Here is a 17994-nt window from a genome sequence, read left to right as displayed (position 1 = left end):
CAATATGTATGGTAACTCTGCCTAGAGAAAATTTTTTGTTAAAGAGTTACAAAAAGACAACAGGAAATTCACAGTGACATTTTACAAATATTTAAAATTATACACAGGATTTCTACTAAATTAATATAGTATCAACTTTTACTTTCTGGTTGCCTTATATGTTTTGGCTACAATGTAGATCATTTGATTACTAGAACTGAAAACATCAAGTTTACATATGCCAAAAGTCACACTGCATTTAGGACTAAAGCAGGAAAACTAGTTCATGCCTTTTAAATAATTAGATTTAACTTGTGGACAAAGCAGCCATGCTTAAAACTGCACCCACCATGTAAATCCTTCAAGATCTCTCTCTTTTGTTTTTTTCATTTATCCAAGCTTGTCATATGCAGGCAGTAAAAGGAAACACAGCTAGAGGCTGTGGCTAAGCATACCACAGTGTACTAGCAGAAGAGAGCCCAAGAAAGAAGAGAGCAGCTCCCTAGGCCTTCCTCTCCAGCAAATGTAACTCTCATCCTCACCAGTGAGTGCTTTCTCTCACTGACTCCAAATTACTTCTTAAGCAACCTTGATTTACAGAGGACCTCAACCATAGCTGAAATGATCACCACCAACAAGCATCAAAATTTTACGGCAATCTAGAGGTCACATAATCTCTAGCGTTCCATACAAACTTGTTTGTACTTTTCAGTTAGGGGAAGGTAACTAAATTGACTATTCCTTCAGTATCATAATAAGAACGTTTAAAGCAGGCCTACTCCAGAATAAGAAACACAGTTCTGTTTCTCATGCTTTGTCACTATAAATTTAAGACCACAAATAACCGTAAATTAGTTTATATATAAATGTCCTTTGTCCATATTTCACTGTTCTTAAGCTTCTTTCAGCACCATTCACAGATGAAAAAGTACCTAATATCTTTCATTTGCAGGCAAACAGTTCAATCTTCGACACTTGGTATTGGTGTCTTGAGAGATGTGTTGCAGCATTTACAATGACTCCCAAGAAGTCTTCAGTGGCATGAGCTCTGAATGATACGAATCCAAAGTGGCTAGGATTCACAAAGCTGAGAAGCAGGATAAATCCATTTTATGGCCTTAGAAATTATAAGGGATTTCATCTTATAAATCCAGGTGAAACACTTCAAAATAACACACCTACCAACAACCTGACTGTTGATATATATAAAAGAATCCCACAGATAATAACAGAAATCCCCCCTCTGCCTCCTGGATTCAGATAACAGCCATCTCCTCAAATTACATGAGATTCCACTTTTCAGTGCTTTGAATAGACTGTTCTGATCTTAAAGATGATTCTCCTAACAAACATTTTTATTGAGTGCTTTCATACACGTCGTTGTTGATGTTCAGATGCTTGTTTTGCAGATGGGCTTGCTAACGAGTTCCACAGCTGCCTCATCCTTCATAAAACAGGTCCCAAACATGGAGGTTCCCTTTCACTCTGAAGGCCAAACATACGATGATCAAAACAGGAGCTTTTAAAATGAAACAAAAACAAATCTCATAGCCTTGCATACAATGCAGCCAGCCTGATCGGACAATTTGCCAAATTTATTGGCATACTGGCAATCTCAGGGCAACATAAAATAATTAGAAAAAAAGACTCCGATCAAGGGAAAAAATATAACCAAGAAATAACAAAACGCTGTACCAACATACTGCAAACTAGACATTATTCCCATCATAAATTCAAGGTAGCCTTCAGAATTTAAGACATCAGAGTTCCTCTCAGGAACAGGGGTGAAAGACCTAGGGCACTTTCATACAGAAGCAAAGCGGTATTTCCAGATTCCTGGATTAGTGATATTAATCTGTTGACAGAGTAATGCTAATACTAGGTGGTCTCTGCTGGCTTGACGGATGCTTCATCGGAAGTTCAGTTCTTTCAGAAATGTAAATAAGTTTTTCTTCTTGGAGACTACAGGCAGAAAACCTATTGGCATCTGTCCCAGCCCCACAACCAACAGCAGGTGATGGGTTATGTGGGGCTATGGTACCACTGACTTGTTCAAAGGATTTACTAAACACAGTAGTGGCGGTCTTGGCCAAACCATGGCTGCTAGGCTTGGGCAGGGATTGACTGGTTGTTAAAGTAAGTCTCTTCAAAGAGAGAAGCTCCAGATTCTCACTTTGGGCTCTCTGAGTTTGTTTTCGAGCAAAGTGATCTTTGCAAGATTCCCCTGCAGTCTCTTTTTCTTTGCCTCCACTCTTGCTTCCTCCTGACCGCCTCTGGTTCTTTCCTACACTTGTTTTGTTACTAGAATTTTGACTACTGTTTGATAAACCCGACTGGCTGGTACTAGACGCAGCCCGGGAATAAAATCCCTCGTCAACTTCAGATATGTCCATCAGTTCTTCTTGACCTGTTAAATCTGCATTTCCTAAACAAAGAAATAACAAAGATTAATTAAGTATTGTAAACAATGATTCCTTAACGACTAACATCAAATCAATTGTACTTTAAGTAAATTAAACTTTATCATAATTTCATAAGGAATAGATTACAGTAGAATAAAAATCAAAGGATAAATCAAAAGTTATATAAAATCTTTAAAAAGTCCACTGTAATTAAATGACAGTAATTTAGAGTGTATTCAATAAAAAGCATGCCATAAATCACACTGCATTGTCCTTTTAGAGAAAATGATCCTATTATTCATGCAATAGATCAGAAATGATTAGGGGGTAAAAAAAATCACATAGTAAACGAGGACTAGACTCTCCCTCAGGAGCAAAGTCACAGAAAATCAAAGCCCTTACCAAGGGACTTTTTAAAAAAAAGAGGTATTAGAATATTTTAAAAGCTGAAAAAAATAAGTTTACTTTCTACATTTGATTATTTTACTAAATTAAAAAAAATAATCTACACTATAAATACCTAGGCTTTCACTTGTGAAAATTCTACATATATATTATCATCATTTTTTATCAAAGATGAAAAAAAATCATTTTACATCTCAACACAGAAGCAGGAAAACACTCAAAATTTATTCAGAATCAGTAATAGGCATGATCATTCGAAAGAGCATTACGAGTCACGAGTCACAGAGAAGTTGTGGTGCGTAATTCATGCATTTTGATTGTTAGGTGACATGCAAGGTCTTTGTGACTATGCAACTGTTGTGGAAACATGCAGCCAGCGGCCCTTTGCCACGAGGTACCTTGGAGTGCAGCTACAAAGAGCTCTGCTAAAACTGCACTCGGCCAGGTGGGTTTATTCCATCCTCCATGACTTTTCTTACAGATCTTTGCCTCCTGATCTCTGGTAAGCTTTTGCTCTCACTTCTAGGATCTGTGGCTGTTTCCTGCACACCCTGTATACGCTGAGCATCAATCTCTCCTAGAGCTCTGCCTTCCTCCCCATTCCCGGCTCTCTCTCCGGTCACACTTGTGACACTAATCTCAGGAATGACAAGGTTGCCCAATTCAGGAGTATCATTATTGTTGTCGGGTTGCTCTAGAATTGAAGATGATAAGACAAAATGATGGCTGAAAACAAAACAAAACAAAAATGCAAAACAGGAAAAACAGAAGACTCAAAATAAAATTGGACGACTGAATGTTATGAATTAAGCCAACTATTTGCACTGTAAAACTTTCCAAAATTTACATTACTCTGACAGCGATGGAGACAACAGGGTTATGTTCTTTAATTTTAAATGGCAAACAAAAAAATTCACAGAGCATCACTTAATGTTCTGCATGTTTTCACGTATGTATTTGACATGGAGCATGAAACAAATAAATTTTTTTTAAATGAATCAAGACAGAATTTCTATTGTTTTAAAGATAACATTGTGATCACTTGAATTTATATCAAGTCTAAGGAGAATGGCTCAAGGATGTACAACCAAAAACTCTAGCTCTTGTCAATATTAGGAGCCACGTCACTTAGGAACCCCCTTTGTACACCTAAAAAAATTATACTTGTTATTAGATTACACTGAGACTGACTTAATTAACCATGATACATATTGTTAATGCTTATTCATTTGTGTTATCATGGTTAGTAATGCCACAGGAATAGTTTTTATTTCACACATGAATCATTTCATGTATTAAAAAATAATGTGTGTTTTGCTGTAGGATAAGCACTGGGCCACGAGGTCAATTTGAACTGTAAGGTCAGCGGTTCAAACTTACCAGCTGCTCCTCATAAACCCTATAGAGGGTCACTATGAGTTGGAACCAACTCTATGGCACTTAACCACCACCACCACCAACATATAATTAATAAAATTCCATAACTGTAAGCCAGCTTGTAACAGTTTATTACAACATTGGAGAAAAATTAGAATGGATTTTATAAAATACCTATACTAAGTAAATTTGTAAAAAACAGAAACAAAAACAAACTGGCTGTCAATCTTATATAACTGAAACAAAGGAATGAAACTCCTTTAACTGGTTAATACTTAGACCTGATTTTATTCACTATCTTATGTCACAAAAGCATGATGTTACTTAAAGCTACAGCTGTGGTAACTGGGGAAAAAAACACGAATATTTCTAGAATGGGCCAGTAATGACAATGTTCAAAACAACACAAGAATGTGAAGAAGTACATACACTTTTAAAAAAACATAAACCACAAATCTGCTGAAGGGAAATAATTAGGACTCCCAACTGCTTCATTCTGATGTGACCCCAGCTGAGAATTTGCATTTTCCTATGAAATACCTAGGACGCTAGTTAAAATGTAGATTCTGATCCAGTGTATCTGGGTTGGAACAGCAAATTCTCAGCAAGAGGTGGAATTGGTATGAACAGGTTCAAAGCCTTGGACATTACAGACTGTTTTCAGGTGTTTTTAGTGATAGTTTTATCAAACTACTGCTAAGGGTGCTGAAGGCTGTGAAACAATGCTGCTGTTGTTGGCAACTGAAACAACACGTGGTCAGGGAACGGAGGCCTGAGCCATGTTTCCCAAACTTTATTGCTATCTACATCACCTGATGGTCTTTAAAAAGCATTAATGCCTAGCCCCGGCCCCGCTAAATTCTGATGTAATTAGTATGAGGCATGACCTGGGCCTGTGGATTTAAAACACTCCCAGGTGACTAATATATTGCAAAGTTCGGGATCCGTTACGTTCTGATTCTTTAAAAATGTAAATTCTTAAAACTTCCAGCAGAAGTTTTTAGCGGTGCCCTGGACACTCCATACCCACCAGCAGTCTGTGTTTCTGGAAGGTCCTCTCCTGAGAGATCCATGGTGTCCTGGGCTGGAGGGCCACTGTATTGCTGTAACAATCTCACCTTAACCTAGTGCTTCACAAACTTTTGACCAAAGTTTCTCTAAATGAAATTTCGGTTTTCTACATACACCAGAGCCAGGTCTGTAAGGTAGTAGTAGAGCACTGTTACTTCTGCATGCTCCTTAGTTAAGGATTAGGAGGTACAAAGTTCCAACCAAGCCTACTCCCAATTGCTGACAGCTGATTCAAATTGTAGGTACATGTTGGAGGAGACTGCAACTGAGCCAATCCTCATCCATGGACATTGCCGGAGCAGTTAGTTTCACAAAAGAGCTATGAAGGGAACCTTCAGTCAAAAAAATTACAAACTGTGTAAATTATCCAGAAACAACAAAGCTAATGAATATTGTAATTTAACAAACCAGGAAAGAGGTAAGCATAACTGACCTAAAAAGAACGTACATTTAATGGCATAAAACAGTATTTTTGAGACCACTTACATGATTTAACTTCATTCTCAAAACAATGAGCCTCTGAAGTCGTATCCCCACGTATAAACAAGGAAACCGAAGTTCAGAAAGCCCTACACAGCTATTCAATGAGGGAACTGAATAGCAAAGTCTTTTGACTTCTAATCTCCATTCTGACCTAACAGAAAATTCTAACTCTCCAATTACCTTAAATATCCTCTGACATTCCAAAGCAAAACCAACCCCAACCCACTGCTGTTTGGTAGATGTCAACTTACAGTAACCCCATAGGACACTGTAGATTTGTCCCAGAGGGTTTCCAACACTACAAATCTTTTACTGTAAAGCTACCACCTCTTATACCCCCAGTTGAGTTTATTTGCTTAGACTCCTTAAATGGTGCTGTAGGATAAAAACTTGAAGGTTGGCGGTTCAAACCCACCAGCCGTTTCTCGGAAACCCTATATTGAGTTTCTATGAGTCGGAACTGATTCGACATAATTTAACAACTGGTCATTTCATAGAAGCCAAATAAATGACTTTTGGTTTGAAATGTCAGGGGATATTTAAATAAATTGAAAAGTTAGAACTTTTTGATACATCAGATTGAGATTTGAAGAGAGCAGATTAAAGTCTCTGAGAAAATCTAATGAAGCTACAACTTTTCAAAGTTAGATTTTTTAAAGATATATTTTACTTTTTTAATACGCACATGAAAATTTTTCATTAAAATGGTGTTTCAATGGTAAAAATTAAGAATTTTGAAAATCAAAACTTTTTGCAAAACAAGTTTCACACTTTGCAATAAACTTTGCAAGAAAAAGAGTAATAATACGTAAACAGTAGACACCTGGATAGATAATCATATTTATTAACATAGTGGTAAAGATCTGCAGCCCAAGAAGCAATGATAACATTTTTTAAGCGTGAAATTAAATGACAAGTAGAAAAAATGAGATCGTGTGTTCCCACATGCTTTGGCTAATTGCTATACATGCTGGTGGTGCTATGGGGTAGGCACTGGGCTTCTGCTGAAAGGTGAGCTGTTCAAACCCATTTGTTCCACAGGAGACAGATGAGACTGTCTGCTCCTGTAAAGACTGATAGTCTCGAAAACTACAGAGGGTCGCTATGATTCAGAATCCATCAACAGCAGGTTGGTTTGTTTGGGGGTTTTTTGGTTTTGGTAACAATGGCAGAGTTAAAAAAATTTTAATTAAATATAATACGCATATATTATATATATGTTGTTGTTAAGTGCCGTCGAGTCGGTTCCAACCCATAGCGACCCTGTACAGGGTTTCCGAGGCTGTAAATCTTTACGGGAGCAGAAAGCTTCCTCTGTCTCCCGCGGAGCAGCTGGTAGTTTCGAACTGCTGACCTTGCAATTTGCAGCCCAATTCGTAACCACTACGCTACCAGAGCTCCTTATATTATATATAGAGTAAATAAAATTAAAATAATGGTATTTTTTCATGTACTTTTTGAAGCTTCCTTGTAGCAATAGTTCTATGACCCAATCCCATCTGCCCCACTCTCCAATTGGTCCCCTCACTGTTCTCTGGGCCTGGAATGCTATTTCCCCAGAATGCTGCATGGCTCGCCTCCTTACTTCAGGGTTTTTTTTTTGCAAAATTCTTCCCAATCTGCTCTTTCCTGGTCATAATATCCAAAATATTAATACCTCTCATATTTCATATCCCTCTTTCCTACACTGTTTCCTAACACGTATCCCTCCTTAACATATGATTATCTGTTTATCTTATTTACTACTAATGTAAGTTTCCCGAGGACATGGATTTTGTCTGGTTGCTATTGTATACTTGATAATGGAAAAGTAGATGGCAAACCTACAGTTGCTGTTGTTGTTGTTAAGTGCAGTCGAGTCGGTTCCGACCCATAGCGACCCTGTATAGGGTTTCCAAGGAGTGACTGGTGAGCTTGAACCACTGACTTTGCAGTTCAAACGGCTTTGCAGTCTAGCACATTAAAAATCTACAGTAGGCACCCAATAAATATTTATTTGATTAATGGAATAGATCTTCTCTTATGAGATAAAAATATTGTTAGGGCAAATAAATGTGGGAAAAAAATGCACAAGACCTGATGTAAGCTGGTTGTTGTTTTAAGTGTTGTGGAGTTGGTTCCAATTCATAGTGACCTGTAGAGGGTTTCCAAGGAGTGCTGGTGGGTTTGAACCATCAACCATGTGGTTAGCACTTAAGTGCTTATCCTGCAATGCCACACCATAATGACTGAAATAAGCTAGTAGGTGAGGGCTGTTTTATTTGATAAGTGTGAAAAATAAAGTATAGCTTATATTAATAAAAGTAACAGAAGAAACCAAATGTTCTTTGTTTTGGAGAAGCGAAGTTGTTAGGGTTTCCAGGGCTGTAAAGCTTTACAAGGAGCTCTGGTAGCATAGTGGTTACGAATCGGGCTGCAAACCTCAAGGTCAGCAGCTCAAAACTACCAGCAGTTCTGCGGAAGGAAGATGAGGTTTTCTGCTCCCGTACGGATTTACACCCTTGGAAACCCTGTACAGGGTCGCTATGAGTCGGAACTGACTCCACGGCTCCCAACAACAACAACAAAGCTTTACAAGAGCAGAAAACCTCATCTTTCTCTTGAGGAGAGGCTAGCACTTTGAACTGCCAATCTTGTGGTTAGCAGTCCAGTGCTTATTCTGTTATTGTTAGGTACTACTGAATCAGTACCAACTCACAGAGACCCTACACACAACAGAATGAAACACAGCCTGGTCCTGCACCAGCCTCACAACCATTGCTACATTTGAGCCCACTGCTGCTGCCACTGTGCCAATTCATCTTGTTGAGGGCCTTTCTCTTTTTCTCCGACCCACCACTTTACCAAACATGATGTCCTTCTCCAGGGACTGCTCCCTCCTGATAACATGAGAGATGAAAGTATGAGAGATGAAGTCTGGCCATCCTGGCATCCAAGGAACATTCTGGATGTACTTCTAGCAACATGGATTGGTTTGTTCTTTTGGAAGTCCATGGCACTTTTAATATTTTCTCCTCCAACCATAACTCAAATGCATCAATTCTTCTACAGTCTTCCTTATTCACTGTCCAACTTTCATATGCATATGAGGTTACTGAAAATACCATGGCATGGGTCAGGCTTATCTTAGTTCTCAAGCTGACACCTTTGCTCTTGAACACTTTAAAGGTATACCTGATGCAATCATGTCATTCAATTTCTTGACTGCTGCTTCCCATGAGTGCTGATGGTTGATCCGGGTAAAATGAAGTGTTTGACAACTTCAGTATTTTCTCTATTTATATGGATGTTTTTTATTGGTCCAATGGTGTCTTCTAAACAGTAAGGTGCAATCTATACAAAAGGTGGTGTTTTTTTTTTTTCATCAGTAAGAATTTTAAGTCCTCTTCACTCTCAGCACGCAAGTGTGTTATCATCAACATATCGCAGGTTGTTAATGAGTCTTCCTCCTATCCTGATGCCATGTTTTACTTCATATAATCCAGCTTCTCGGATTATATGCTCAGCATACAGATTGAATAAATAAATATGGTGAAAGAACACAACCCTGGTGTACAACTTTCTGAATTTTGAACCATTTGGTGTTCTAGAATACTCATTCTCTGCAATGCTGTCCATAACTTGTTATGATCCATACAATCCATACAATTACTCATTCTGACAATATTCTGGTACTCTCATCATGCTTTAATAGCCAATATTCTGATGCTATCTGACAGAATTCCACTGATATTCACAAGGTTTTCAGTGACTAAATATTCAGAAATAGTCTGTCTCTCCTTCTTCTTAGTCTGTCTTCGTCTGGAAGCTCATCTAAAATCTGTTCACCATGGGTGACCCTGCAGGTGTTTCAAGTACTGGTGGCACAGCTTCCAGAATCACAGCAAGTCACAAGCCACCACAGTATGACACACTGACAGACAAGTGGTGAGTTTATTCTGTAGACATCTGTCAATTTAGTCATCTGCTTTTTAAAAAAAAACAACCTATTGCCATAGACTCGATTCTGCCCCGTAGGGTTTCCTAGGCTGTGATCTTTATGGACCCAGACTGCCACATCTCTCTGCCACAGAGCGGGTGGTACATTAGCACCAAGAACTTGACCACTGTGCCACAATCAAAAACCTCTGTTAAAGAAAGGGTGATGTATCTAAGGGGAAGAAGTCAATCATTTCTCTAAAAGATCATATCGAAGATGCTTTTAGGGAGTACACATGTATAAGAAAGCAATTTGTTTTAAAATCCACAACTTTAAAGTCCTGTGCAAAAGGTGTCATGATTAATCTAAACACACATACACATATATAAACCAATACTTACATTTGATTTCAAATAATTAAAAAAGTTAAACAATGCAGAGAGAAACTTCTCAGAAAGCAGTTTACTTGCATCAGTGCCATGAGGGTAAACAGGTAACCTTCTCCCATATGCAGAAATGAGGAGAGTTTAAGAACACTTTTAATAAACATTTCTAAATAGGTTCTCAAAGGCACTCAAATGATTGCTCCCTATAAACTTTTTTTCTGGCTTTGAGAAGAAAAACAACAACAACAAAAAACCTAATGCAAAATAGCAAATATAAGAAAACTGATCAGGACAAGTTATGACTTTTCACCAAAAAAATGTACGTCTATAGCCCCAAATATCTATTCCATAATTGCTTCATACAGGAGGCCTGGTACCATCCACCGTCTCAGGAGCCCTAGGGCCACGTCTACTCTCTCCTAGATTCCTCAGGAGTCAGAACCAACTAGGCAGAGGTGGCTTTTCATCATTCATGAAAACTCTTTATCCTAAGTTTTGCATTCATTTCTTTCCAGTTGCCCTATTTACTAAAGGGGATAATTTTAATAAAGGAGCACTTCATTTATTCATAGAATTTAGGCATTTCTATATGTGCTGTGGGTTAATGCACTGGACTGCAAGGGCGGTTTGAACCACAAGGTCAGTGGTTCAAGCTCACCAGCAGCTCCTTGGATACCCTATACCAGTTTGCTATGGGTCAAAACTGACTCAATGGCACTTAACAACAACAAAATATCCAGACTACCTAAAAGGCTAAAGGAGTCTGGCCATGACACAAGGTATCAAAAGGTATTATAAGCTTATTTGCAAAAACAACAAAAGAAGCTGAAACAACCTATACTGCTGTATATTATGAAAAGCATTTTACAGCAGACCCTGAAAGTAAGTCATATATATTTCTTTTCAATTTAAAAGAGAGACTTTTAAATGTCACAAAACACAAATTTATACCCCTGGATTCCTTCAATGAAAATCTCTATATCCACCAAGCTATTCACTGCAGTGTTATCTAAGTTTGAGCCCACTGTTGATCCACTGTGCTAATCTATTTTGTTGGAGGTCTCCCTCTTTTTTACTGACCCTTTATTTTAATAAGCATGATGTTCGTATCTAGGGATGAGTGGTGGGATATGGTATTATGTAGCCATTAAAATAACTGGATTTACTAAGAGAATTTCAGTGTTAACTGGGCAAAAGAAAAAAAAGAAAATGCTAAATTAGGTACAACTATCGATTCCTGCTTTGGTGCTGTAGGATCAGCAATGGAATGCAAAATCACAAGGTCAGCAGTTCAAACCCACCAGCTGCTCCTCAGAAACCACATACAGGGTTGATATGAGTTGGAACTGACTCAGTGGCACTTACCAACAACAAAGAAAGTACATGGAAGTATGGTGGCTCTACAGGCTAAACACTGGACTGCAAACCACAAGGTCAGCAGTTCAAGCCCACCAGTCACAAAGATTTACAGCTCAGAAACCCTATACAGCATCTCTATGAGTCGGAACCCACTCAATGGCACTTAACAACAACATGGAGAGTACATACATAAATGAGGGAAAAAAAAACCCTGTGGAAGAAAGACTGGAAGTCGTGAGGTCCTAAGTGAATACGCCCCATCCAGTTTACTATTATGTTGTTACAGTTTTGCAATCAAACAAACAAGGAACCAACAAATTGCTTACCCTATATTATTAATTTCTTTATAAATTTGTTCATTCATTCAACTACTATTTACTGAGTACCTACTATGTATCACTATGTGTCGGGCACTGTTTGATATGCTGGGAATGCAAAAGCCGACAGACAAAAGACTGCTCTCACAGAAGGTACACTGTAGTTTGGAAATTAAACAAGTAAAAAATAAAACAAATTTGAGTAGACATTGCAGTGAAGGCAATACAGTAATGGCAGAAAGTAAGCAGAGCAAGTAGAAGAGACAGACTAAACAGTGGTCCAGGAAGATCTGGAGGAAGACAGCTCAGATGGGTCGTTTTGTATCATTCAAATCTCACTTTGAATATCCCAAATAACTAGCACAGAGCCCCTAAGGCAAAAATAAGCTTAGTATTTTGAAAGGTTACAAAACAAAAGGACTACAGTGAAGCAGGGTGAGAGCAGTCTACAGTGAAGTCAAAGCAGTGAGCAGAATCACTAGTCTCATATGTGACTGAATGCAGCTTGAATTCCATTCTGACTACACTGCTTAGTCACAGATAGCTAACCTATTTGTGGTACACAGCTAAACTATTCGTGTACTTGATTAGCATTTTAATCAATCAAAATCACATTTGTGTAACACAAAATATTGAGCATGAGATGTGTCCAGGGACTGAAAGACGAAACCTGTCCCAACCCCTAGCCTTGGTCAGTAATTTATAAGGCAGATGCCCTAGAATCATAGAATGGTGGAGAAAGGACTGAACTCAGCAAAGGCATAAACTAAGACTTACAAGTCTGCACCCTGAAGCCAGAAGTAGAATGGACTACTTCGGAAAAGAGTACACAATACAACAACATAATGTGATCCAGAAAGATTTATATAGTCACACTGGTTAGGGATTATTACTATTTTCCTTAATTAAAAGGATCAACAATTAGTCATTAGCTTTTGTTATAGTATGAGGGTAAGTAAAAAAATATTGCCACTAGAATTTCAGTTCATACATGCACAAGCTCATTCCAAACAAAATGTGTTTGAACATGTCTCTGTGATCAGTGGATGGCTGCAGACAAGTTCTCTCAGTAATACACTAAAAAATGCCCAATCCAAACAGTGGCTTCTGAGGGGATCTGCTGGGTCAATTACATTTGAGGCTGAGAGATCAACTCAGAAGGTTATAGTGACTTTTGGGGATTCCAGAGGGGCAATCTTGATAGGGAACCCTGGTACAGCGCTGTAAGATAAACACTGGACTGCTAACGGCAAAGTCGGTGGTTCAAACCCACCAGCCACTCCTCAAAAACCCTATCAGGGTCACTATGAATCGGAACTAATTCAATGACACTTAACAATCTATAGAGAGTTTCTCCAAGGACACAGGATCATCACAGGGTCTTACTAGGAAGAAGTTTTCAGTAAATTGAAAACTAAATTGGTAAGGAATAGATAAGGAAAGTTGCACCAAAGAATTTTTTCCATGACAAAAATGCACACGCTCATTCTTTGAGGGTCGCAAGGGCTGCCCCATGAGAATTTCATTGGGAAATCTTATCCCATCCATCAAACAGCCTTGATCTTGCCACTTCAGATTTCTTTTTGTTCCCCAAACTCCAACAATATTAAAAAGGAACATGAGTTGAGTCCCTCAAGATTGTCCTAACTGCTGTTTTGATGTGGTATAAACTGAAGAGCACAGAATTCTTTGGGGGAAGAGTTAAAGTGTTTAGACCTAGATGGGAGGATATATAGCTAACAATGGCCTCAATATTTTAATATTATTGTTCAATAAAGATTTCTATGATTTTGTAGCAACACATTCTTATTTGCTCTTATATATATAAATTACATCATTCTTGTTGTAGATTCAGTCAGTCAGTCAGTCAGTAACTTCTTTTGTCACCTTTATTAAGTCCCAAATTACAAGAATGAGTTAGAGTTACAACATATAGATGCTGTGGGATCAGGTGAATCCTCTGTGATTACAATGAAAACATTCCTTCTTTAGTATGCAATGTGCAACAAATACTCATAAAAAGGGAGGGTGCTCAGTAATAAATAGAAATTAATAATAACATCCTTTTAACTATAGCAAATAGCATAGTGGTTACAAATCTGGCTGCTAACCACAAGGTCAGCAGTTCAAAACTACCAGATATTCTGCGGGAGAAGGAATGAGGCGTTCAGCTCCGGTAAAGATTTACAGCCTCGGAAACCCTGTGCAGGGTCACTATGAGTCAGAACTGACTCCACGGTACTTAACAACAACTTTAGCAAGAGTCATATGTATAAGACCTCCTTAATAAAAATGTAAAACACAATTATTTACAAGCATTTTTGCCTCATAACACCAATCATTCTGAAATAGATAGCTCTCTGAGTAGAAAATGTTTTGACCTTGATTTTACTTAGGCATAAAACAAGATTTTTTCCCCCCAAAAATTGACTAAGCCAGGATTCTCCAAATACATCTTTCCTGTTTTAAATCTATGTGTTAAACACAGCAGCACGGTATTTTAGCTCTTTGGTGAATATGTCTTTTCAGTCAACTAATATTTTCTCATATGTTATTTTTTTGTCCATGAATGTGACATTTCCACATCAAGAACATTAGTTCAAATTTATCCTAAGCTAACTTTGGTCAGAAAGGAGTGCTTACTTTTTGGTACAAAAGTTTTATCATGTATATTGGGAAAATTTGTCTTTCAAATAGCACCGTAGAATTTGAAAATGATGCAAGCTTCTCAAAATGATATTAAAAACTTCTAAGCCTTTTTTTTTTTTAATTGCGAGGTAATTTATTTTATTTTCCTAAGTAGGTATAGACTACTTTTAAGATTAAAACATAAGCATTCTGCCCACTCCTCACTTAATGATTATTTCATCATCTGACACTTCACATAGTAAAAAAAATTAGCGCAATTCTTTTGTATAGTAACAATGCACATGTGGCAGTGCTCGATGCTCCAGTGCAAAGGCAAGAGTAACTGAGTATGATGGCTAAGGTGGCACCATGATTCTCAGTGGTTTGGCAATGAAATGCAATGTTATCAAATTGAACCATTTAACATATACCAGGAACCAAAAATGGGGCAAATTCAAAATATCTACTTTGTGAATATAACTTTTATTATTAATATCCTCCTGTTACAAGCAGCGGTTAACTATCCATAAGTGAGAAAAACAAGTTCAATATAGTTTCTATTTTCATGTTAATGTGGGATAAAATGAGATAAATGGTAGTAGTGATGATGTGTCGTGGAGTAGGTTCTGACTCACAGCAACCATGAACAGGGTTTCTGAGGCTGTCCATCTTCATGGGAGCATAAATTCTCATCTTTCTCCGGCAGGACAGCCGGTAGTTTCAAACTGCTGATGTTGAGGTTAGCAGACTGACTTGTAACCACTATGCTACCAGAGCTCCTTAATGAGATACTAAGTGTATATATATACTTAATTCTGACTGGAATAATGATATAAATGCCAGATAATAAAGTTGGAGTACTACACTTCAAGTCTATAGAAATTATTTTTTTAAAAATTGTTAAACTGATCATTACTGATATGTGACATATGCATGTTTTTGTATTTAATACTACACTCAACTAAACATGTTTATCTCACAAAAATAAAATCTCACAAGTTACAAAATACCAACCATAAGTTACAAAAAAAACTAATTTTATGAATGGACTAATCACAGGACCATTTGAATAATAGGCTACCTAATAAAAACTTATCAAGCATACAATTATTGTATTGCTAATATGAAATCAATTAAGCAGTTCTTAGACAATTAACAATCAGTTTCATATAGTGCTGTGAAGTATACCAAACGCTTTTCACTCACTTGTATCAGTTGCTCACAAATGCACATATGGGAAGAAAGGTAGATTATAATGAAGAATTGTGATCTTACTAAGTAGGCTTTCTATTATATGATTTGGTTGTTGTTAAGTGCCATGAAGTCGGTTTCAACATAGGGTTTCCAAGGAGCAACTGGTGAGTTTTAACCATTGACCTTACAGTTCAAACTGACCATAAGGTCCTGTGCTGATCCTATAGTGACACACCAGGACTCCAAACAGGGTGTTGGCAAAAATTACAAGCCCTCATTATTTGCAACCATAATCAGGAGACATTTATAGAATGAAGCAGTAGTATTTCAATAGCTGTTTTTTAAAAAAGGAAAACTACTTATATTGCTCCAAATATAATCATTTAACAAAGCAAAGGTAGAAAGGTGAGCTGTACTGGTGGTAGTATGGAACAGACAGAGAAAATGGCAATTAAATTTGCTCTGGAAGAGAGAAGGGAATGGAAAAGAAAGAAGAAAGAAATAAGTGTAGATTGTAGACTAGAACCTTGATGTAGTGGAGAATCATTTTGAGGATTTAAGAAAAGGAGTTGTTATAGTTGAACTGGTAGATGATGCTGACAACTTTGGAAGCAACATTTAGGAACGAATTTAGACGTGAAGCATGACTGTAACGTAATACTTCTCTGATTTTCCTTTAGCTATTATATTTATCATATAAAGGGAATAAAAAAGAAAAGTAAACTCAAAGTTTATTATTTTAAGTGAAATGAAATAACACAGATTGCTTCGCTAAATTTGATCTTATTTTTCTTACTGGAATTTTCATTTGAACTCTTACAGTCATAATCTATTCATTCTTCTCTTTATTTAACACTTAAATTTTATTCTACTAACTGACTTCAATGGCCTTCAATTTGTACCTAGCTTGAAGAGCTGTATTTGGAGAATTCTCCTTTGCCTTGAGTTATTCATCATCAACAAACTAAAAGAAACACAATATGCTGAAAAGAATAAGTAATAAAACAATAAGACTGTTAGTTTCATAATTATGACCATTAAAATCACAAGCAGTAATTCTGTAATTTTATTTATAAACATATATATTGACACAGAATTATAAAGTCATTAATTTTTTTTTCAGAGATTTAAAGCCAAAGTTTAAAAAGCTGAAAAAAACACATTAAATAAGTCACATCAATATTATATTTAAAAATCAAGTAAGAAATGGAGGGAAAACGTAAAAACAGGCAAACATGCTATTTGTTAAACAGATTCCTCGAAGACAACAAAACACCTCAGTTAAAATCAGCCTTTCTAAAACTTTAAAAATCACCCTATTTACTTAACATAAAGATGCACTATTTGGCCATAAGTTAAATTACAGGGCCAAGCAAATAATGGGAATAGTCCAAATAAAATTCTAGAAAACTGGGTTGTTATTCAACAATAACAAAAGTATCATGGCAAAGAATATGTGTTATAGAACAAAGAAATTTTGGAGCTAAAATAAATATATTTTATCATCCATTGGAACATTTTCCATTAAAATATAAGAATAATTCTTAACTTTAAAATAGAGAAGGACAAGTCCTTGAAGTTTTAGGCAATCCTGAAATACATCCTAACATAGCTCAGAAAAAATATTCTAAAATACAGTTTAAAAACATTAAAATATGAATCCATTTTAGGTATAAAGGAAAATAAGAGATTACTCTGCTCTTAATAATAAAAAAGAATAAATATGATTAATTGCTCCAATGTAATGTATTTGTTGGCATGTATAATCATTTTTCAGTGACTCAGATATGAAAACACATCAATACTTTTCACATGATTTAATTATCTTCCTTAATGATTGTGATAGTTAAGGTGTTGTATCAACTTGGCTGGATGGACTAGGATTCTCAGTGGTTTAGCAGTTTTGACGTCATTTTACTGCCATGATGAGATCTGATCTGGTGTGATCAGCTTTGATCTAACTATGCTATGTTTTGAAAATCCTCATTTCTATGATAATAATGGTGTTGAATGCAACCTGCAGGATTCAGTTGTATCTTGAGTCAATCTCTTTTGAGATATAAAAGGAGAGAGAGGTGAGCAGAGAAAGAGGGACCTACTACCACCAAGAAACAAGAGCCCAAAGTGGAATGCATCCTTCAGGCCTGGGTCCCTGGCACTGGGAAGACACCAAAGAATGGTGGGCTACTGGTGCTGAAAGGAGACAAGGCCCTTTCTCCAGCCTCCTACACTGTGAGCAGATAGATTTCTATTTGTTGAAGCCATCTACTTATGGCAGCTCTGTAATAGTAGCACTAGATAACAAAAACAATGATAAAGGGATATGAAGAAAAGAAAAAGAATGAAAAAAAAAATTTTTTTTCCCATGGGAGATTCTTGTTTATTCTAGTCTCTTTTCTCTCCAGATAGAAAAAGGAGAAAAAAGGAGCTAGGCAACAAATAAAGTCAAAGAAAATAAATGAAAAAATAAAAGA

The 17994-nt window shown here is 36.9% G+C and overlaps 1 protein-coding gene across 1 annotated transcript in view; it reads right to left on the bottom strand.

Annotated features, from left to right (window-relative positions):
* Positions 1-1554: 1554 nt before the first annotated feature.
* FAM126A (family with sequence similarity 126, member A) overlaps positions 1555-17994 on the bottom strand; it is a 59275-nt gene continuing 42835 nt past the window's right edge. Inside the window, exon 10 of the mRNA XM_006832220.1 lies at positions 1555-2404. Within this exon, the coding sequence (XP_006832283.1) occupies positions 1830-2404 (575 nt within the window). The 3' untranslated portion in view covers positions 1555-1829. The remainder of the gene's footprint in view (positions 2405-17994) is intronic.

This window comes from Chrysochloris asiatica, unplaced genomic scaffold (assembly GCF_000296735.1).
Source record: "Chrysochloris asiatica unplaced genomic scaffold, ChrAsi1.0 scaffold00006, whole genome shotgun sequence".
NCBI classification, from domain to species: Eukaryota; Metazoa; Chordata; class Mammalia; order Afrosoricida; family Chrysochloridae; genus Chrysochloris; species Chrysochloris asiatica.
Note: the sequence above shows the minus strand (reverse complement) of the source record. Positions and strands in the feature narration are given on the sequence as shown.